Source organism: Protobothrops mucrosquamatus, unplaced genomic scaffold, assembly GCF_001527695.2.
Source record: "Protobothrops mucrosquamatus isolate PMUCROS unplaced genomic scaffold, P.Mucros_1.0 scaffold_154, whole genome shotgun sequence".
Lineage (NCBI taxonomy): Eukaryota > Metazoa > Chordata > Lepidosauria > Squamata > Viperidae > Protobothrops > Protobothrops mucrosquamatus.
Window position 1 is genome coordinate 2055940 of NW_015386230.1, and position 22705 is coordinate 2078644.

Consider the following 22705-nt stretch of genomic DNA (forward strand, 5'->3'; position numbering starts at 1 on the left):
ATCTTGAATCCCCCTTTTTCCTCTCATGTTCAGTTTAACTACTGCAAGGTATTTAGGTTTTACTGGATATTATCATGTAAACTGATGCATTATTTTTTATTTATTACACATTGCTATTTTTTTATAAAATGCTGAGATATATCCCCTTCCTGGTGTAAGCATTCCTCAGCCTAAAATAAGGCATCAAACTAGAGACTACATATGGTGGAGAGAGATGCCATTTGGTTCTTACAGGCAAGAGGGAAGACCCACGTTATTTCCCAACAAGCCCTATGGTTTGTGTCACAGAGATAAAATCACCTGAGAGATTCTGAGGATCCTAGAAACTAGGATGTCTCCTAGTTGTCTCTTATGGCTTTCATTTTGGCTGCTATTACTGGCCCAAGCAACTGTCAGCAAAGGAAGCAAACAAGACAATATATTCCAGTTCCTGAATGACGGTTCTTTGTTTCAGGTCCTGCGTTACCACCAGGTCACCCCTCTGTTGCCACTGGAATACCCACATCATCTGGTGGACCACCCCCTCCCCCTCCCCCTCCTCCTCCACCTACGGGAACCGCACCTCCTCCTCCTCCCCCATTGCCAGCAGGTGGTGGAGGATCTAGCATTGATGATGGATCAATGTCAGGACTAGCAGCAGCTCTGGCTGGTGCCAAACTAAGAAGAGTGCAACGGGTAAGGCTCTTGACTGTGATAGAAGCATTATGAGCTTAAAATTGGGATCTTGAAATTCTAACATATAAAAAAGTAAGAATGGATGTCTTTGATGTTTAGATTTTTCTGAACAGTTAAATTCTTAATGCTTGTGGACTCTAAATTGTTGGTTTCTCTCTTAAAAGCCAGAGGATGGATCTGGAGGTTCTAGTCCCAGTGGTGCTTCCAAGAGTGATGTCAATCGAACAAGTAGTGGAGGAGGTGGGCTTATGGAGGAAATGAATAAACTATTAGCAAAAAGGTTAGTGATTGTGATCGTGATGAGCACTACCTCTTTTTTCGTACCCACAATTTCAAAAAGACTAGAAGGGTGGGAAGGAATTGGTCCACTGCAGGCTAAATCACCCAGAGAAATTACACTTGATCTAAAATTAACCAAATTTTCAAAGCAAAATACCATATCTCTAATTATGCCCATCAGTATTGTTTCAGGCAGAAGATGAAGATTTTATTTGAGCTATTTGCTAGTCAATGTGAGTTCTTCATTATATATGTCCACTGGTATATGACTAAATGTTTAACCACCTGTTCTGACAGCCACATTGCTACCCTCATGCCATGCTGCTAGACACAAAACAGCTGATTGACACATAGATTTGAGGCTCAACTCTGCTCTCAACTAACTCACAAAAGTATTTTAAAAAAAACCAATTGGCTCTCACAAGCCAAATTGAGCCAGCTCCAGCACACTACTGAATATATCCCTTTGCTATTTGTACAGATAATTCCAACTACGTTGGAAGGAATTAACATATCTGAATTTGCAGGTTGTGAATATATTTCTAAGGAATTGATTTATAGCCTTTTTCACTCTGTCCTAAGGAGAAAAGCAGCATCCCAGTCAGATAAGCCAGTGGACAAAAAAGAAGAGGAAAGCCAAAATGTAAGTGGAGTACTTCTGACTCTGTGGCATTTGAATCACAGAAGTCATTTGTATGTCTATCAGAACTTGTGAAGAGTACCCTTTATCTGCTCTTATATATGATTTAATATTGAAACATTTGATCTGCCTCATCAGGTAATTGAAAAATGCTTTAGACATCTCTGTCAGTTCCACTGTTGTCTTTCATGGGGAAACAGTACCCCTTGTTAGTATCTCTGTGAGCCCAAGCCCTAGACCAGGGGTAGGCAACCGTGGCTCTTTTATAACTCGTGGACTTCAACTCCCAGAATTCCTGAGCTGGCTCAGGAATTCTGGGAGTTGAAGTCCACAAGTCATAAAAGAGCCAAGGTTGCCTACCCCTGCCCTTGATGCATCACTACTGTTGGATGAACAGATGGAGGTTTTCTGCCTGGGTTCTACTGGGGTATCTGTTGTTATCCTACCTGGAGAGTGAGGGTTTCTCAACAATAATACCTTCATCGTTATTCATACTGTAGAATGATCAACATAAGGCTTCTGTTGAAGATATTCGGAACCTGCAATTCTTATATAATGCAGTGGCCTGCTTTTGGGACAGTGTTAATCACCAAGAACATATAGTAGTACATCTATGTTGCAGGGTCTGTACTGGTTCCCTTTGAGTTTCCAGAGCAGTTTGTATGCTGCTTTGTATGACTTGTCACAAAATACTTGCCAGACTGTCTTCTCCAACTGAATCAACCTGTCCATTATGATTACTCCATAGAAAACTTCAGGTAATTTATCATTTTCATGAGGGGACCAAGACAAGGAAGCTAGTTTCTGCAGGATATTATGGACTAACTAGTCTGTTCGTAGAAACTAGACTAGTCACATTGCTGATCTCGTGATAAGAACTAAAGATGGAGCTAGAAAGCGTTGGTGGTTAACACTGTCTCCTGTCATGATATCTTTTCATTATTGTAATCATGGATAGTTTAATTTAATTGCTTAAATATTAGTTTATTGTGGACATTTCATTTGTTATATTATTAACCACTAGGGGAGGAGAGGGGAGGGGGGAAGGAAGGAATGTCGCACTTGTGTATCATCTCTGGTGAGAGCAGGATGGGAGTAGTGCAATCATCCTTGCTCTCCTTGACTTCTCAGCAGCCTTCAATACTATCGACCCTGGTATCTTTTTGGACCGGCTATGGGGTCTGGGACTGGGCAGCACAGTCTTGTACTGGTTTGGCTCCTTTCTCCAAGGCCAGTCCCAATCAGTGTTAATAGGCATGCCACAGGGCTTGGTATTCTCTCCACTCCTTTTTAACATCTACGTCAAGTTCCTGGGTGAGATCATCTGTCAACATGGGTTGAGATACAGTCATATGTTGACAATACTGAACTTTATATCTCCACCCCTAGTGATCCAAGTGATGCTGTCACTACCCTCTCATAGGCCTGGAGGGGGGATAATAGACTTTGGCTGAACCCTGGGAAAACTGAGTGGCTTTGGTTGCATGGAGCTTCAAGATCCAGGACTTCAACATCTTTAGTTCTGGATGTGGATACACTACCCCAGGCAGACTCAGTCTGCAACTTGGGGGTTCTCCTGGACTTGCCATTCCTACTCAAAGAGCAGGTGGCAGTTGCAGCTGGGAGAGCTTTTGCACAGCTTTATGTTATGCACCAGTTGCAGCCTTTCCTGGGTCAGGAGTCCTTGTGCTCAGTCATTCAAGCCTTGGTTATCTCATGTCTGAACTATTGCAATGCAGTGTACATGGGGCTACTTTAAAGAGCATTTGGAAGCAACAACTGGTTCAGAATGCTGCAGCACATTCAGTTTTGGGGGGCCCTAGATTGGCCTATATTCCACTTCCTGCCAGTTTGCTTCCAGTTGCAATTCAAGGGGTTGGTTATCATCTTTAAATCCCTACATGGCATGGGTCCAGGCTACTTGAGGAACCACCTCACCCCAATGGGACTGACTCATCCCACCTGTGTTGGCAGAGGAGGCATGCTGTGGACCCTGTTGATAAGGGAATTATGGCTGGTGGGATCCAGGAAAAGAGCCTTTCTCTACTGTGGCTCTGTTCCTTTGGAACATCTTGCCCCCTGAAATGAGATTTGCTCCCACCCTCCTGATGATTTGCAAGTGTGTGTGTGTGTGTGTGTGTGTGTGTGTGTGTGTAGTTTTATTGCTTTTAATGTAAGCCGCCAACAATCGCCTCGCAGCAAGATGGGTAGCAAACAAATTTAATATATAGGGAGGGAGGGAGGAATACTTTGAGCACCAATATTAGATTTTTGCCAAATTATGTTTATGGGATGGTAGCTGTAGAAAAGCTGACAATAAATGGCTGAGTGAATAAATAGCTTTTCCTGGTTAAAGAGAACTTCCTTTGCCACATAATGCGATTCTGTTGCTATTGTCGGCTAGTAATATTATATAGCCATATGTATTCCAAACCGCAGTCACAATATTAAGATAACATTTTGCTTGCTTTTAGGAAGATGCTAGCACTTCTCCTACCCCTGTTACACGAGGCCCTGTCCAACAGCAGAATTCTTCAGGTATTCAACTCTTGTACTTGTACTCTTCCCTTTGACAGTATTTGTATTTGTGGTGAAATCTAAATTATGCAAAATGGATGTGAAGGAGATTCAGAAATCTTTAAAATGATCCCCATTCAATAATTAAAAGAGCATCAACTTCAGTAATTTGGTGCTTATATTCAGACATCTTGCTAAGCAGTGATGTAGTTGATTTGATTTTACCTTAAAGTATTGTGAGAATCAGTATTTGTGGTCAGCCTATTGTGGATTATTCAAGTAAGATTAAAATAGGTTCATAACTAGATTTGATTTGTGAGCTAGCAACAGTAATTCATGCCTGGTAGGGAAATTAACACATCATAAAACAAAAACTAAATATCCAACACATGTCAACATAAATATTTTTGAGCACACCTAGATGCTATTGCTTTCAAACTGAATATGCAAAACAACACAGGATTATATCTTAAGCACAGTAGATTACTTTCTTGCAGTGATATTGACCTAGCAAATTAGTTGCTGAGAAATGGTCAGAATATTATTCTTCATTTGAAGGTCTGCCTGATTTTTTAAAAGATATATTGAATGAAACCAGTTACAGTTAATGAAGATTTTAAATTTTCCAAACAGTTTGGATTCAAGATGTGTTTCTCTGCAGTACCTGCATACATGAACAGGAATAAGGACAGTCCACTTTCTTACAACCAACAGTGGCAATGTGGGAATTGCTATCCATGGTTGTGTCCCATATCAACCTAGATACGTGGAGAAGAAACCAGCCACATAAAAAGAATAGGACCATGAAAAAAAAATCAGGGCTAATATCAGAGGTCAGGTAAAAGAAATATCACTCTTATGGATCTTTCCATCTGATGCTATCTTTCCAACAGAATGGCTGGACTCATGAGTTATAGAGAATCTACATAGGTTTGGATATTACAAAGCAAGGTGAAACAAAGGAATATAATATGTATTATAAGCTATATAATTTTTATTTATACTTCACTTAGCAGTTTTTACTGTGTTGCTAAAAGTTCAAGAATTCATTTCCTCAGTATTAGCTGAAAGGATCCTTCCTTAGTGTTCTAGGTTTTTAATAAGAATTCCTGATTTGGCAGATGTATAACTGTTGTTGACCTGGATCTGTTTGTTTGGGTTTATTCCACCAGTACATCCGCTGCTATTAAAAACATATAAGGTAGTTTAGTATTTTTCTTATACAAATTATGTCTCCCCTCCCCGTACCTCTGCCCAAACTCTTTTTCCACAATCTAGGTCCTATAGCTTTCTGTTTATTTATCTGTTCTTTACCTAGATGCTGGCAAGAAGCTTTGGGAGAGAAGCAATTCCATGGAAAAACCGGTCACTTCATTACTCTCTAGGTTAGTTGCAGAACATCATGTATGGATCGCCTGCATGTAATTGGACCTGTGCATGATGCTTCTGGATGTGATCATATTGTATCCTCTCATTCCATTGCATAGAAACCCATCAGTGGGGAGAAGTCCTGAATCTAAAGGCCCTGTTCAGTTTCAGCCATCTTTTAGGTACTGAAAAACTGTCCTGACTTCTCTGTAGTGTTTTGGCTTATCTTCTCCCAAAACATGTAACTTTTCATCCAACAACTAACATGCTATATGCCTGTGTGACTTGCCGTCTTTATTTGTTTGTTTGCTTTCTGCTGCTTAACAAATTAGATGTCAGTGATGCTGACATAAGGATTAGGTAATTGAAATTAGTAATTGAAATCCATCATGGATTGCTTTTACATGGAAATACTGTGAATCGTGAGAATTGTGGGAAGAATTCAGTAGAACTCAGTGAGCAGAAGCCACACTTCTTTGTTGGAAAAATAATGTGTAGTTTGGGAAAAAAATGCATTATTTTTAGCATATTTTCTGACTTGTTTTGTTAAAAAAACATATTGTCCTAAAATTAAATAAAACATGTTACATAAAGCAATCTAACAGGAGGCCATAGCTATGAGATATAGAAAGTACATAAAGAAAATACATTGTGGAAAGATACAGTATACCCACAGCTCATTCCACTGCAGATACTGGTATATGGGGTATTACTTTAACATTAGAGAAAGTCAACATACTAAACATTATTTAATGTTGAATTATGCTTTTAACTTTTTTTCTCAATATTTTATGCAATGGTTATGGAAGGCCAAATTAAAATCAGGATGTCAATGATGATTGCTTTCATCCCTATGCACCCCTTCCAAAATGCAGCACACACAGTGAAAATTATATCCTGAAGCTTCAGGTTTGCACAAGATGAGACGCACTTAGTTGTAAACAGCTGTTTCTCTCACCCACCTAGTAACAGTATAATTAAGGAGACTATTAAATCCCCATTTCCGCATCAGGTATTTCCATGCCTGATCACACACTCACCTCAGTGACTATTCTGTAAAATTTAAAACAAGAATTGAGAAGCATCAAATTACATACCTCATATGAATATAATCAATACATTTAATAAATAAAAATATATAATATATATATATATAATGAAATTTAGTAGGTTCCTTCCCAAAACTAAATTACACCTTTAGATTTCAGCCAAGTCTGATTATAATTTTAGCATTATAACCATTTGGTTAGTCCAATTGTTGAGTCTGAAATATTTTGCTGGATGACCTTAGTTCAGTTCCCAGGATTTGCAGAAAAATATCATGCGAGTACATATATGTATGCTAGGAAAAAAATGTAAATTGTACAAAATTGTTTTATTGCCTTTTCTGCAATTGAAGAAAAATAAACTGCTAATAAAAATAAACTGTTAATAAATATTTTATTTCTGATCCATTGCATAGCCCTTATCGGTTGAATATTGACCAAAAAGATGGGATAAAATTATTTGGGTTTGAAGGACTATAAAAGATAGATATTTGCATGTAACCTTTTCTTACTGTCCAACTCCCTTAAATGCCAATAGTCCATTGATAGTGACTTTTCACTTGCAATTTTCCTGTAATTACTTTACCATGTAATTATTATTCAGCCTCCCATATCACATCAGATAAAAAGAGATCATATAAACTCCTTCTCGCTCCTGACTTATTGCTTGTGTTGACCACATGATGTCCTCATGGCTTAGGCTTTGGAATAAGTTATGACCAAATGGCTTGAGTAGCGGGGAGACATTATACAGAGATGATAGATTCTTTGGCACATTAATTTACATATATATTGGTAGTAGTGATACTGTTGCTGGCAGATGATGGTGATGTTAAAGATGATTTATAGGAAAAATAACGATAGGTTTCTACAATGAACAGAAATTTTTGAAAGGTTATCCAGTTGCTATCTTGGCAATGAAGCCATTGCAAACAGTATATAGTAAATAATTAACTGTAACAAGAGTTTATGAAGCAAAGTAGTCATGGAAACTATTTGAATTAGCATTACAGGTATAAAAAAAATCTTCAGACACACAAATGTAGTTTGGCTTGCTTTCTCTCTTCTCAGGGCATTTTCAAAGCTAAAATGATATTTCAGTGATTTACAGTGGGCAGAGTTTGAAGCTGCTTGTTTAGCAAAATCATCTAACTATTAAATGATATAGAAAGCATAATAGAATGTCAAACAATGAACTTTGGTTGAGCTCTGTGGTGAACTTCCATCTACTTTTATATACCATTTTATAAGGAATTACTAACATCACATCTCAATACTGTGGAACCCAGCATGGAATTGTCTCTTATTTTCTTTTATTCCATCTCAAGGATGAAGCCAGCGAGCAGTAGTAATGATGTGGCAATGGACACTTTAGATTTTGATCGTATGAAACAAGTGAGTTGGAATTGAGTACCTTGATGAATATTGATAGAGGAAATGTTTATTAATGGTGTTCAAGGAAAGCAACAATTTTGTTCAGTATTTCTGCTTGCTTAACTCAAAATTCAAGAATGGAACCTGGAGCTGTTCTACCACTAAGCTATGGTTCTTCAGAGGGCCATTGATTTATATAATTTGGACAGAATTGGCTATGAGATGTTTGTCTCACAAAGAAATGAATCATTTTCATGACCTGCGAAGGCACTAAAATGAGAAAAGTTGTGGATGTATGAATTTTTTTCTGATTTCCCCCAACCTAGTTAATAAATAAACCATCCCTAAGTGCCAAGATTCCATAAATAATTTACCTGATTTATACTTAACTCAGATCCTTGGAATATCTAGCTCTGTACTGATACCAGTTCTCCAGATTTCAGACAAAGAGAAAGCAGGAACTGAATCTGAATTTTTTTGCATGCAAAGTATTTACTAAGACCTGTGTCCCTCTGACCCTGCATTAAATTTTACAAAAAGAGAAAGGAGTAACAGGTGCCAGCAAATTCAAGATTGTCTTCTATTTTCTGTGTAGTGAATAAGACACATAGGTTTTCTTTATAAAACAGGTTTGTCTCAGCTGGCCCTTACTTTCAAATCCAAGAAATATTAATCGGTTTGTAGTGTCAGAACTGCTTTTGACATATGCATATAGATATTCATCCTGTGGGCATTCTGTGCCAAAATAAATCCATGTGAACTCGCTTCAGTTTGTTATTATGCAATCCAAGTAAGCCTAAACATTGCTTAACTTCAGTAAAACATCATTCTGAATAGCACATTTTAACTATCTTTTCGGTGCAAAAGTAGAAATTCAAATTACATTTGCGGGAATATTTGGGAAAATTTTATTTTTACCATTTTAAGAGACTTGGGCCTTTACAATGTTGAAGAGCATTTTTCAACTGCTTTCTGTTTTTCTTTCTGTAGGAAATATTGGAGGAAGTTGTAAAAGAGTTACACAAAGTAAAAGAAGAGATAATTGATGGTAAGAAGCTAGGAAGGGGTTCATTTCTTACATTGGCCTGGGCTAAGGGATCAAGATGGAGTCCTTTTTCTGTCTTATAAATGTTAATTTGATTAAACAATGTTCATCAACAAGGACAAGCACGAATGCTTAATCCACCACACCCTTTCTCAATAAGCTGCATTCCAGATGTTAGGGCAGTTGTATATCTTATCCCAGCAAGCAGATTAAGAAGCTTTAACTCTGGTGTATGTGGGAAATGTCAAGAGATTGTCCACCCTGTCAAGATTATATTAATTTAACTGCCATGACTGTCTGGCTACCCTCTTTCCATTGTCCACTTTTAGGAAAGTGTAGATAGGAGAATCTTCTATCTTCGATTTTAATTTATCTCTAGAAAGACTGGGAGATTTATCAATTAGTTTTAAGACTCAGATTCCCAGAGAAATCAGGTAGAAAATACTTGAAGCAATGGGTTTTTTTTCATCTCGATCTGAAATCTTTTATGATTTACACACCCAATAAACATAGCTTTCACAATACATGGAAATCCGGAAATCAGAAAACACAGAATGAAAGATTGCCTTTCAACTTGTCAACTGAACTCAAGATTTGTCATAAAGGGAAGTAAAATATACATTCTGCCATATTATAATTCAAACCTGTTCAAGCTCAACTCCTGGTGACTACATGAGCATGTAGTTTTCTGTAGCAACAGTTCAAACATGGTTTGACTTCCAATGCTTTTTTAGGTTCTTGATGGTCTCCAGATAAGCCAGATCTAGTCAAGCTTAGCTTTTGAAATCAGCCAAGGGTTAATTAGGTGCAACCATTTGTTACAGCTTATATAATTGCTTTTTAGAACTTAGGGAGCTATAAAAGCATAAGCCAGAATGGGATGTTACAGGGTTGAAGAATTGCCCTGTGTGGTTTTGATAAAATATGAAGGAGGCAATTCTTACTAAAAAAAATGGTTTGGAAGCAAATATGCTGTCATTATGTTTTAAGATGCCAGAATACAGGCCAGGCTTTCTACTCAACTGGCATATAAGCTGATGCCTTTCCTAATGTGGAAGAAGGGTGCCTTGTCTCACATACTACCTACTCTGCATTGCTACAATAAGAAAATACACCAGAGTATTTACCTATTTGATATCTTAATCGAAACCCGAATGTTTGAAGCCATAAAGTTCATCATGTATAATAGAAAACAAGAGAGGAAACTCCAGGCCACTGTGATACTTGTGTCCTTTGAATTTTACCAGGAGCTAACCTACTTATCCTTATTTTCTCAGTGCTGCTTCTGTATTTGCTGTTTCAACCAATTCTTATGAAATATTTGATGGACTCTAGGTGTGAGATTGTGGTTGCCTTCTCCTTTGTCATAAGCCTTGGCTTACATCTTATTTGTTTCTTGTTGTTTTTCAGCCATCAGGCAGGAATTGAGTCGAATCAGCACAACATAATGGCCATGAGACCATCTGGAAATTGCAAGGGACATGACGAGTGATGGTTCATTTCTAAGTGTACCAAGATCATGCAGAATGGTGAAAGAGGACACCTGACAGCATCTTTTGTTTTTAAAATCCTTTTTATTAGCAGACTCAGCAGACTTTGAAGCTTGCTACTGCCTTGGATTTGCTTCATTTAAAAAAGAAAGAATAAAGTCTTAAAATCTTTGAAATGGAAAATATTAAAAATTTATCTGGATTTTTAAAATTCATCTGATAATGCACATCAGATTTGGTCAGCCTTTTTGTATTTTGTATTTGCTTATTTAAATGTATGACATTTTTGTTTTTAGTATATTGTAGGTAAGGAAACATGTGATCCATTTGCTTTTATTAGATGACTTCAAAATAATTTTACTGGTAGTCTGCAGTGTAAATGAAAACATTTTTGCCAACAGAATCTAATTAATGGCATCAGTAGTTGAGGCCAGAAGACGCCAGCTGTCAGCCAGGAAGTTCCTGGTCTCAAAGCTATCACAATATTAAAGCGGTACATCGGTGCATCACAGCATCTGTGCTCATACTGGTAATAAATTGTTCATTGTCTATATGGCATTGATTGGCTTTTCTTTCAGTTCATTCTTGCAATAGATTTGGGCTCATAATATATACTTTTCTACTTATTAACAACAGGGATGGCCAGCTTGGCAATTTTGAGCAGCTATGGCATTCCAAAGGAAATGGCTATGACTATGTTTACATATTGAATGAAGCCATGGTTTATTGAGTTGTCCAAATTCACACAAAATGTTATACCAAATTAAGGAAACTTTATTATGGTTTCCATATTGTGTAAACCAGGTCTTTATCGGACCTCTGGTGGTGCTACCAGAAATACAGTTAGAGAAATAGAAAATTCACGTTTTCATGTTTACATCTCTTGGCTATTATATGAAATATATCAATTTTCAAAATTGATGGCTTCAGATCACTGGACCTAGACTGGAGAATAGAACAACTCCAAAGACAAATTGTCTTTCATCATTTTTAAGCATGTCTTCTGTATATAGTGGTTATATTCAGAATTACTAGTATTCTTCTCCCAAAATTTGCACTGAATAGATCTCCCCGTAACACATCATCCAATATTTTGTCATAAATACTGTGTGATAAATTAATAGCAAACTATTTTACTTTGCTTAGGCTTGAAATGTATGTTGGCTTGAGCAAACCACTAGAGATATGTGGAACCCACATGAAAAATTTTGCTAGTATCATTGAAACTGTTTTCTCTTGAAACTATATGGAAGTTTCTCCTGAGCAGGACCCTCAAAAGTTTCCTCAGACTTTCAATTTATGGGAAAGTCAGTGACCAAGCCTAACATTTGTGTCCTGAATATATGATTTCTTTACCTGTCTTGGACTATAAAATATCCATTGCTGATTAGAAAGAAGTAATAATACTGTGCATCTCATGTTGTTTAATAACGTACAACATGGGGGTGAGGAGGGGGGTACTTGATAAGAATAAGTGGGGCACTGGCTAGGTTTTTTTTATAAAGTTTTTGTTTCCTTTGAAAAAAATGGTTTTTTAAAATGTGGAAGCACCTCCAATTTCACACTTCAGGAGCTATGTGACTGCTGGGGTTGTATTTTTTGTTTGTTTGTTTGGGGGGGGTGAGTTGTCATATCAAGAGTATATAATATAAATTTCAGAATAATGAACCATGCATCTGAGGAAGCAGACTGTAGTCCATGAAAGCTTATGTGATAATAAATACATTCATCTTTAAGGTACCACAGATTTTGTTGATTTTTTGCTGCAATAGAATAACATGCTTAACACCTCTGGAAACTAATAACATTTGTAGTAGCCTAAAAAGAAAGGAAAAAAGGAGAATCGGGTAGATAAAAATAATTTGCCTTATAAATTAGTCTGCCATTTTTCCATCCAAACCAATATCATTCACCCTGCTTGGAACATTTTATCAGAGGTCTTTCCAGTATTAACTACTGGCCTTTATGTAATTAGGAATACCAAGCACTGAAGCACGCAGACTATATTCATTGCTATCAGGCTGTGTTATCTCCAAATTGCACATAACTGTATTAAGAATATACTTGTTGCATTCAATTTTAGGCTATAATCCTAAACCTATTTACCTTGATGATTGTATTAATTTCTATTGAGATTACTTCTAAGTAGGTACATATGGGCTTTTTCTTTAAATAACTTAAAGCCATAAACAGAGATGCCACCTATTCAATGACTTTAAATATACACTGCTGGGTACTTTGTAACTGCTTATAGCAGTGTGGAGGTCTGATTTAATTATTGCAGCTAATGTGCATTGGCAAACCTCTCTGTCTAGATCAAGGATGGAGAACAATGGCCCTTTTATGACTTGTGGACTTCAACTCCCAGAATTCCTGAGCCAGTCTTTATAGCTCTCAGAACCATTGCCCATCACAACAGTATGAGATGAGGAATTCCCACATATTTGCATATTACTTAAAAGTTAATTACACAGAGATCTTCCATCTTCCCCTACTTGCAAAATTCCCTATCTATCTACAGAGACGGAGAGAGGTCTATTTTATGCAATAGCAGACTTCCTAGCCATATACTTTAACTATACAAAATATACAGAGCTAGCCACTTTTCTCTACTTTCCAAATCTGAAAATTCAGGGTCCTGCTTGCTCTGACCGCCCCTGAGTTTTGTACTGCACAGTAGTAAAGGAAAAGGTTTTTCATTAGCCTCATTTGAATATTTCTTCATATTTGGATTTAAGGCAAGCCTTTGGATTCAGAAACATACATCAGCTACATCTACCTAAGATACCTCATAAAATGCATAATTCATGTTTGCAAAGGAAAGATTTTCAAGGTGCAGAAGTTCAGAGAGGAAAAGCTGGAGTTGGTATCTAGAAAGATTCAGAAACCAATTTGCACTTTCTTTTAACCCTTGAATAAGGACCGATGTTATCATCAAAAACAAAGTCCCAGAGAACATGAACCCATGACTGATGCTGAGGTAGGGTGTCATAATATTCAGCTGCTATTTTCTTTACCTGTAAAGATCAATGGGAACAAATTAATCCATAATTTCTTACCTGCAAAATACTTAATTTGATATCAGTGTATACATATCTCTTGTTATCAAAACTTATCCAATGAATCTATAAACATGCCCATGTATTTTTCAGTGTGTGTTTAGGATATAGTTATTTACATAGTGTGCTATAACATTTAAACACATAAGAGTTCAAATTTGTGCAGCTGCTAGTTTATTGACTCTGCTGGTAAATACAAAGTCCATAGTCAAATGTAGGCAAGACAATCTTAAACTCAGCCCCTAGCTTTGTGGTGAATTGTAGTTTAAAAATATGTACTTGAATGTTCACATGACTCAAATAATAGTTGCTATATAACTTCAGTTCCTATCCAAAATATCACCTGAACTTTATCTGAAAAATAAGTTGAGATTTGAAGGGTGGGGTTTTTTTTTGTTTGAAACATTCATGTCTTGACTTTTTTGCCTTTGCAATGGAATCTGTGTACAAAAGTAATTTGCATAAGCCATGAAGTTGTTTACAGATAGGGTAAATACATCATGTTTCCATTTATTATGAAGTTACATATTAACAAGTGTGTTGTGATCAGTGCTTTTTTTGTGAAAAAAAAAGGTGTTGGAACTCACACACGTCATACAACCTGCCTTGCCTACCCTACAAGGTTCCATCCAAAAAAGGTGCCGGAACTCTGTTCTGGGCGTTCTATGACAAAAAAAGCCCTGGTTGTGATATATGATGACATGTACATAGAAACAAATTCAGAAAAGCACTCTCAGACACACTGGAAACTATCCGTTTAACCTGGTTGATGAAATTGGATACACAGATATGTAACATGATTGACCAAGGACTTTGGCAGGGAGCAGATAAAACGTTAAGACAAGGTGGAACAGGTGCATTCTAGCTAGGCATAACATCCCCTGAAATTTGTTCAAAGTGAAAGTAATTTGCATTTATAGTCTCCTATATGCTACCCATAAAAATGTTCTCTCAGATAGGCCCAACTCCTACAAAATGCTGACTTTAAGATAACATGATTAACATAGTTGTTTTATTTGTGATGGAGTTTTGTTTGTTTATAAACTGGAGACTCCAATAATAACAACAATGGTTATCATAAATAAAATCCAGCTATCATATAATACCAAACAATATCAAAAGAACTTATAAAATCTATAAAATATCCAATATAAAAACTCTTAGAAGATTAAAGCTTAAGTATAAAAAGGATTTTATTCCTAATTAGTTACTACTTCTTAAAAAAGGCCAAGGATGGAGCAGTCTGGATCTCTAGGAAGAGAGATCATCCATAAGGGGAAGATACCACCACCAAAAAAAACCCCTTGTCCTAGTTGATTCCAATACTTGCAAAAAAGTTAGATTTATTGGAGCTACTGTATAAGTTTGTAACTTATGGAAAGCTGATCCTGCAGATAAGCAGGGCGCAAACCCTGGACTTATCTACCTATCTATCCAAGAATTTATCTGTTATAATAAGCAATATAAATTTAAACCACTAATCTGCCTTGACAACCAGAGGTAACAAGAGAATGAGCATTAATAGTCAGGTCAGATCTTTTCTGGAAAAAGTGTTATTGACAGAACATTCACAGCTGGAAAAAGGCTGCTTTTGCTACCTGTTGCTACCATACTGATCTGCAAACTCAAAGCCAGCACAGTGTTAATGAAGACCTCAAGACTGCATACCTGCTCCTTCAAGGGAAAATAACTCCATAACAACCATAACTACATTATCATATGTATTAAATCATATGTATTAAATCTCCCCAGTCATCAGACCTTCTACTATGACTGAATTATATCCAAACAGAAGCCCATCAGGCAAGCCTGAACACCTGATGAACAAGAGAAAATGAAACATATCTGAGTATTATCCATATTTAGATGCATCCAGTCCCATATCCATAATGGTCATTCCCAGCAGTTTCACATAGATACTAAAGATCTTCGGAGACAGAATGGAGTCTTGCAAGGCCCATGTACAGGGAATGGAACAGTTAGGTCCCCCAATATATAACACTTCAAGCTCATCAAAGCCTCACTGGCTCAGTGATCATATTCACTTATGGATTTTCATCACTAGTCATTGATTTATTATTAAATTTATTGGCCGCCCATCTTTTCTAGTAGGGTAATTCTGGGAAACTCATTTCTTGCTTTTCCTGCTTTTCCTACAATTTCTTAGTAGACCAAGAAAAACCAAAAGCTCAACAAGCAGACAGAAGTGAATGAATGATAGTCTGGGATAGTTTCAGCCAGCCACCAAGGTTTCAACTGATAGATATAATCACAAGCTTCCTCACTAGCAAATTCTGAAATTCTATGCACTTAGAAATTGCCAAGGACATACCCTTTAAATTATCTCTTTGCTTCTGCTGGGGAGTTGTCACAAAAAACAAACTCTGACTTTGGGATGATCTGTGCATGACAAAGGAGTCTTTCCTGTCTCTTCCACCTAAATATCACCTTCCTTGGTGTAAATAACTTAGCCTAATGTCTATGGAGATTCTCAATCATCCAGGTCATGGTTGTCCAAAAGGTGCTATTCAAAAGGCATCCAATTGCCTTTTGAACAGCACCTTTGGGACAACTTAATCTAATGTGTGTGATGAGATGAGGCATAAATTTAAGCTTTAAAAACTGTTATGTACCTGAACTTCTGAACTACGACAACATGGGAACTTTCAGCATCACTTCTAAGACCAGCTCTGATATTGGATTACAAGGCATAAAATGCACAAAAAGATCCAAATCCTGACATAATTCCATAAACTCCAAGTACAGACAGAATTCTTAGTCTCAGTATTTTTTTTAAAGTATGAAAATATTGTACTATTAAAATTAGAGATTGTATTGTAATATAGTATAAATGATTTGTTATGCAATAGCCTAATACCAAGTATATTATTTCAGTATATTCAAAGAATGAAGAATCACTCAGTATAAAACAAGAAAGAGACAAATAGTAGGAAAAAGCAGGTAAAAAATGGTGAGGAAAAGGAGAAGATTGAAAGTGGGGACAAAGAGCTGAAGAATGCAAGCAGACTGGATCTACAGGGGACTAGAGGTCAGACAAATAAAAGTTAAGGAATGATAAAGATAAAACGATACAGATTTGGAGAAAAGGTGATCAAACAAGAATAAGCAAAATGATTTTTTTTTTAAATCAGAAGTCTTCAGCTTCTCTCCCCTAACCCTAGCCAGGCAATTTACCTGAATAAATTTGAATAGGAAAGTAAGAAAATTAATAGAGCAGCACAATCTCAAAGTGCTCTGATAGGCAAAATGTACACAATTGATAAAAGTTACTACCTACCTACTCAAAGTAATATTTTAGATTTATAACATTATTCAGCCCTCTCCCCTATTTTATTCATTGATGAAAGCAGTAGCATCCACAGGGGTTGATGAAACAGACAAATTGGTGGCCATTCACAACATGACTGAAGCCCCACCCCCATATAGGTCTATGTAATGTGAAGTCATGTACAAAAGGGATGGAACTTAGATTGCAATACTGTATCTGCCATGTTTTAACCATCTTCATGGACACCATTGTATGGAAGGAAAGTTAATCCTTTCCATTTTACTTAAGATGTGATAAATAAAATTAATTGTAATTTCATTGGTAAGAAAAAATAGCAAGAAGATGGTATCAACTTGGACCGTTCAGAGAAAGCAAAGGACCATTGCTGCCTCCATTTCTTCAGATCTTTTAAGGTGATACAATCATTTGTTAGCACCAGTCAAGTACCATCTAAATCAGTCTTCCCCAACTTCAGCTCCATAATTCTCCGGCCAACAGAGCCATTGCGGAGAATATTGATGTCTGAAGCTCACACATCTGAAAGTATTCAGGCCTAGGCAGAGTGATCAAAACACACATGATGCTTGCTTTGAAATTCCTTATGGAGGCAAGGTGATAGCAGATTTATTACAGTATTTATTTTTGCCAACCAGAAGGGGAGATTAAATAAGTGTGACCAATCAGACTCCTAGATGGGGCTCTTTTGGACTTACATGTTTTTTTTAAAAAAAAGAAGTATGTGCAGCTTCTAGTAAACCACACAGATGGGGAAGGGAGGACCTTAAGACATGATTTACACCAAAGAGCAATAGTACAAGTTAAAATCCATCCTTTAAATTCAGCACATGGACTTCAATCGACCCCTGTTTCTTCTGCGTCCAGTTCCATGTTTTTACACACAACAGGTTTTTGTCCTTCAATTGAAAGGTCAAGTTAATTGGTGATAAAATATAATCTAATGTTTCCAGTCAGCATACCCTACCTGGAGTGTAACCTAGTTTGTCAGGTTTTTGTACTTGTTTTTTCTGATTGTTGTAGACCAAACCCAATATCCCGAAGCACCACATAAGTTATTATTTGAGGGGCAGTGAGCCAGACAAAACAATAGCCACCCAGAAAGGAATTCCAAGGTTTTACGAATACTTAACATCTGACCTCTATTAACTCTTTTCTAATGCACTCAGGCTCTTTGTCTTCCTCCATGGAGAAGGAGCACAGACAATATATTGGCAAATTAGTTGACTCTTAAAATGGTGGGTATATTTGCATGACGCCCTGAGACATAAGCTAGCCACATAAGCAACTTTAGGTATTATGCAACAACTGCTCCATGTGGGAAGCTGATGTATCAGTCAAATTCAAAGAAGTGTATGAATATTCTATGGATAAACCATTATGTATGTTTCATGAATAGAACTACTGGGTCATTAATCACATACTATATACTGCTACTCTACCTCCCCAGAAGGAAAACAGTTTCTGGAGGGTGGGAAATATATTTCAGTTAATGCCACAGGGTGGCTAGACCTAGCTGTACTACAGGTAGAGTTGGAAAATATGATCGGACTTGTAACCCTTTAATTATCAGAGCTAAATTGAACAGAAACAGGGAAAAGATAACATGCTATGAAGAATCATAGAAACAAACCTTGCGCAAGTATGGGCTTTTCTCTGTGTACTGAAAACAGTAAGAATGTTTGTGTAGTCTGTATGTGTGTTGGGGGTGGGTGGGTGAACGGTATTTGTAACCTTGAACCAGAAAAATATTAGTCCCAAAAAGTGTTTGATGCTTGGTGCTCTACTATATAAAAAAACAAGCTATATTTTTATTAGGACAATTACATTTTAATGTTTTTTATGTTCTGGAAAAATTCAATTTGCAGGGGTTGGTATGCAATAGAGGGTAGAGGTGTGCTATTTTCCATTGGAAGGGTAAGGATAGAGAACAAGTTCAGATCCAAACACTAATGCAATTTTGTATAAAATTAAATTTATACCTTAGAACAGAAGGCAGCCCTGGCATATATCACTTGTTCAGATTTGAGAATATATCATTCACCAATAATTTCTAGTGAAAAACAATAAATGAAATCAAGAAGCTATCAGTTGAAGAGGACAAATGTAATGGAAGATGAGGAGGAAGAATAGCTGAATTATGGCAAATATCTCAAAGTATGTACATTGATACATGTTCATACCTAGCTGTCTACCATTAAATATGGTCAGAGGAAAGTGTCAAAAGCTGCCATATTGGCTTGACATTTCATTTATAAACTAGTGGAAAAACAAGAATCATTATTTACCCATACATCTGATTTCAGACTGATCATAAAATAATTTTTCATTAATACCTATAACTTTTCTTCTCATTTCAAATCATATTTTAGTTTCAGAAGCTATACCAACTGTCTTTTATTATTTCACTCTGTATGCTTTATTTCTGTTATTCTTCCTCCCTGTCACATGACATAATAGGGACTTTGAAGAAGTTTAATTAGCAAAGTACACAAACAATTTGAAACATTGAAAGGACAGAATATCAATGCTTACCATTGGCAGTCTAGATCCGGGAATGCTGGGAAAATCATGATGTTCCATATGATAGCCAACATTAAAGGTGATCCAGTTGAGGGGTCCATAGTATGAATATGTTTCATATCCTTTCAAAAACATGTAATGTTCTGCTATGAAATGTCCAGAAATAGGGTGCAAACCCATGCCCAGGATCGTTCCTGCTATTAAATAAACAATAGGCTTCCAACCCCAGAGATAATAGATTGTAAGGTCAACGGAGAATTGTACCAAAGCATTAAATATTTCCATCTCAGTAATTGCTTTGGGGTTGACATATAGTGGCCTCAAACTATAAACAAATGGCTGGATGGCAATCCAAATTAGTTTCCGAAATGGAGTAGAGAAGAACCAGCCCTCAAAATCAGTAGGGATGTCCACATCCAAAGTATCTCCGCCAAGGTATCGATGGTGATCAATGTGGTACTTCTTGAAAGAGGCAGAGTAAGGTAATCCAACAGGCAAGTTGGCAAAGACTGCAAACCACCTATTCCACCTAGCCTGCTTGTTACCAAAGGCAACATTATGAGAGATATCATGGATTGCTAGTGTTATGGAGTGGTTGATGCAGCCCCCAAAACCATAAGCCCAGAAGAAAACCCACTTCCATGCTAAATTTCTTATCAGGAAGCAGGCAAGAAGCTGAGTGAATACCATTCCTGTCACAATCCATTTCAAATGGGGATCTGAACCCATCAGAGACTTGATGGCTGGATATCTGGCTGGGGGAGGAAAGAAAGATGTCATTAAAGGCAGTCGAAAACAGTCTTCCTTTTTTCAAAGGCTCATCTAGTCCAGCAAAGTCATGTCACCATTTCTCAGACTGTTCCACATAATTACATCCATGTGACAGAAAGAAGAAGTTATATTGTAAACCAGGGGTAGGCAACCTTGGTTCTTTTATGACTCGTGGACTTCAACTCCCAGAATTCCTGAGCCAGCTGGCTCAGGAATTCTGGGAGTTGAAGTCCACTAGTCATAAAAGAGCCAAGGTTGCCTACCCCTGCTGTAAACCATCTTGTTTGAAAATTACATGCTCGTCTGATTAAAAAAAAACAGACAACAAAGTGGAAGGCCACCATTTCATTTATTGCTTAGTAACATTTTGTATATGTAATATAAAAGATATGTAATGTATATGTAATATCTTTTATTGCTTAGTAATATTTAGTTTTTCTGTTATGGAGTCCATGTCCTAGCCAAATAATAGTTGAAGCCAGTTCTTTTCAAATCCTTCCTTGGGACCTTCCAAGGATCCTGTAATCTGATTATTTCATTATTTGGTTCCATTTCCCTATTAATTACGTAAGTATTATTAACTTGTCTTAAGCTTTGTAACTTTAAATAAGCAATAGTTATTTTAAAAAATTAGTTTTAACTTGAATTAAAATGAAATTTAGTTCCCTTTTCTGCTTTAAAAAGAGGCCGTTGGCAAAATATACTTAAACAGCTGACACCAAAACTTGATGCCCAAGAGAATGTAGCACATTATAACTCCATAATCCTTGGGCAAAGACATCAAGGCCAATTCAAGGATATGCTGTGTGGCCCCTTACTGCCACTTTCCTCTGATGCAAAGAATTACATTTTAGAATCATTTGGAAGAAAGTATTTCATGAAGGTTTAATAATGAACATTTTCACTCATTTTTTTTTGTTCAATGGCAGTTCCTTTGGTTCCCCAACTGTCAATATGGGAAGAGCAGAACCAATAAAAATGGCCTCCACTGCTGGAAGAACAGTTTGCTGAATGTAAGCCCTGCCTGTCTGCAAAAATAAGAAGCTCTTAGTCTCCCAAATCCAAGATCCAAGTTACTGAAATTTGTGCCATCTTTGAGGCTCTGAAGAAGTAGCCTTCATGGACATGTGAACGTATTATCAAAATGGATAGCTTATTAGGGACTGAAATATGGTACTGTGATGAGAGACTGAAATTTTAAGCCCTGGCTCCCTTAGTGGTGTCTAAGACCAGAAGAAACACACTATTCAAGTGCTCTATGATCTTTCTACCCTCCCCATCTAGGCTGGTGATGTACAGCAGGGCTTTTAAACTGGTGGTACGCGTACCACCAGTGGTACTTTGGCATCTGACAGGTGGTACATGACCATCCTAGAGAAGTGGTAGCGGGGGAGAGGAATGAGATGAAGCGGTGGAGGGGAAGGAAGGAAGGAAGGAAGGAAGGAAGGAAGGAAGGAAGGAAGGAAGGAAGGAAGGAAGGAAGGAAGGAAGGAGCTGGGAAAGGGACTGCCTTCTGAGCACTTCTCAGGTTTATTTTTTTTTTTAGCTGCCAAAGGCTCTGGGCAGGAGGCTTCACATTTTGACCCCTCCCCCTGTCATTGCCTCTGTGTGGCTCTCAGCTCGCCTTTCCCAGACCTGTGCATGCGTTTGTTTGTTTGTGTGGGTGTGTGCGCACACGCATGCACATGGGAAGTTCTCACTCTTTGCAGCCCCATACTGTGACATTGGGTAGGAAAAGAACAGGAGAGATAAGAGATAAGAGAAGCTGCAATGGGAGCTTCTTGCAGCCTTCCACTAGGCTGGGGGCAGGAGTTGAGGGGGGCAGGGCGTGATGTGACACACACAAACACATGCGCAGGTCTGGGAGAGGTGAGCTGAGAGCCACGCAGAGGCAACGACAGGGGGAGGGGTCAAAATGTGAAGTCTCTGCCCACCGCTGCCTGCCTCAACTTTTTACTTTTCCATAATAGTATAAACTAGCCATTTCTATAACAACAAATGAATTGAACCAGTAAAACCCAAAATCCCACCCCTTTATTTTCAGTCATCAAGTTTTTGACACCTTGCTAAGCACTGGTGGTACTTGAATATTGTCATGTCCTAAAAGTGGTACAATCTGTGAGAAGGTTGAAAAGCCCTGATGTACAGAATAGCTCTGTTACTTTGGCTTTATAATAGCAATAGCAATAGCACTTAGATATATATACCGCTTCACAGTGCTTTACAGTCCTCTCTAAAAAGTTTTACAGAGTCAGCATTGTTGTGCAGGCTCTGAGGTGTTGCTTGATAAAAAAAAAGTACAGGAAACCAGAAGTTGCCTTTAAGCTTTACGTTTTTATTCAGCTGAACAAAGACAGGCTCCTCTAAAAGAGAGAAGCCCCGAATGACAAGAAATCCTTGTATTTATTCTTTCTGATTTGATACTGTGGACCACGGTATCATGCTGCGGCGTTTGGTGGAGTTGGGAGTGGGGGGCACCGTGATGCGGTGGTTCTCCTCCTTCCTCACCGACCGCACGCAGTCTGTATTGGCAGGGGGGCAGAGGTCGGCCCCAAGGCCCCTAACTTGTGGGGTGCCACAAGGGTCGGTCCTCTCCCCCTTACTGTTCAATATT

The 22705-nt window shown here is 37.6% G+C and overlaps 1 protein-coding gene and 2 long non-coding RNA genes across 3 annotated transcripts in view; 2 read left to right on the forward strand and 1 right to left on the reverse strand.

The window, feature by feature from the left end:
* Positions 1-576: 576 nt before the first annotated feature.
* On the forward strand, positions 577-1586 carry LOC107291378. Its single transcript, XR_001548969.1, has 3 exons — positions 577-675; positions 840-955; positions 1537-1586. It is a non-coding gene; the product is annotated as an uncharacterized LOC107291378 (long non-coding RNA).
* LOC107291386 lies at positions 1584-5457 on the forward strand. Its single transcript, XR_001548970.1, has 3 exons — positions 1584-1597; positions 4069-4132; positions 5430-5457. It is a non-coding gene; the product is annotated as an uncharacterized LOC107291386 (long non-coding RNA).
* Positions 5458-10390: 4933 nt separating this feature from the next.
* DEGS2 (delta 4-desaturase, sphingolipid 2) overlaps positions 10391-22705 on the reverse strand; it is a 47879-nt gene continuing 35564 nt past the window's right edge. Inside the window, exons 2-3 of the mRNA XM_015820367.1 lie at positions 19333-20075; positions 10391-13451 (exon numbers count right to left, since the gene is read on the reverse strand). Of these exons, the coding sequence (XP_015675853.1) occupies positions 13305-13451; positions 19333-20075 (890 nt within the window). The 3' untranslated portion in view covers positions 10391-13304. The remainder of the gene's footprint in view (positions 13452-19332; positions 20076-22705) is intronic.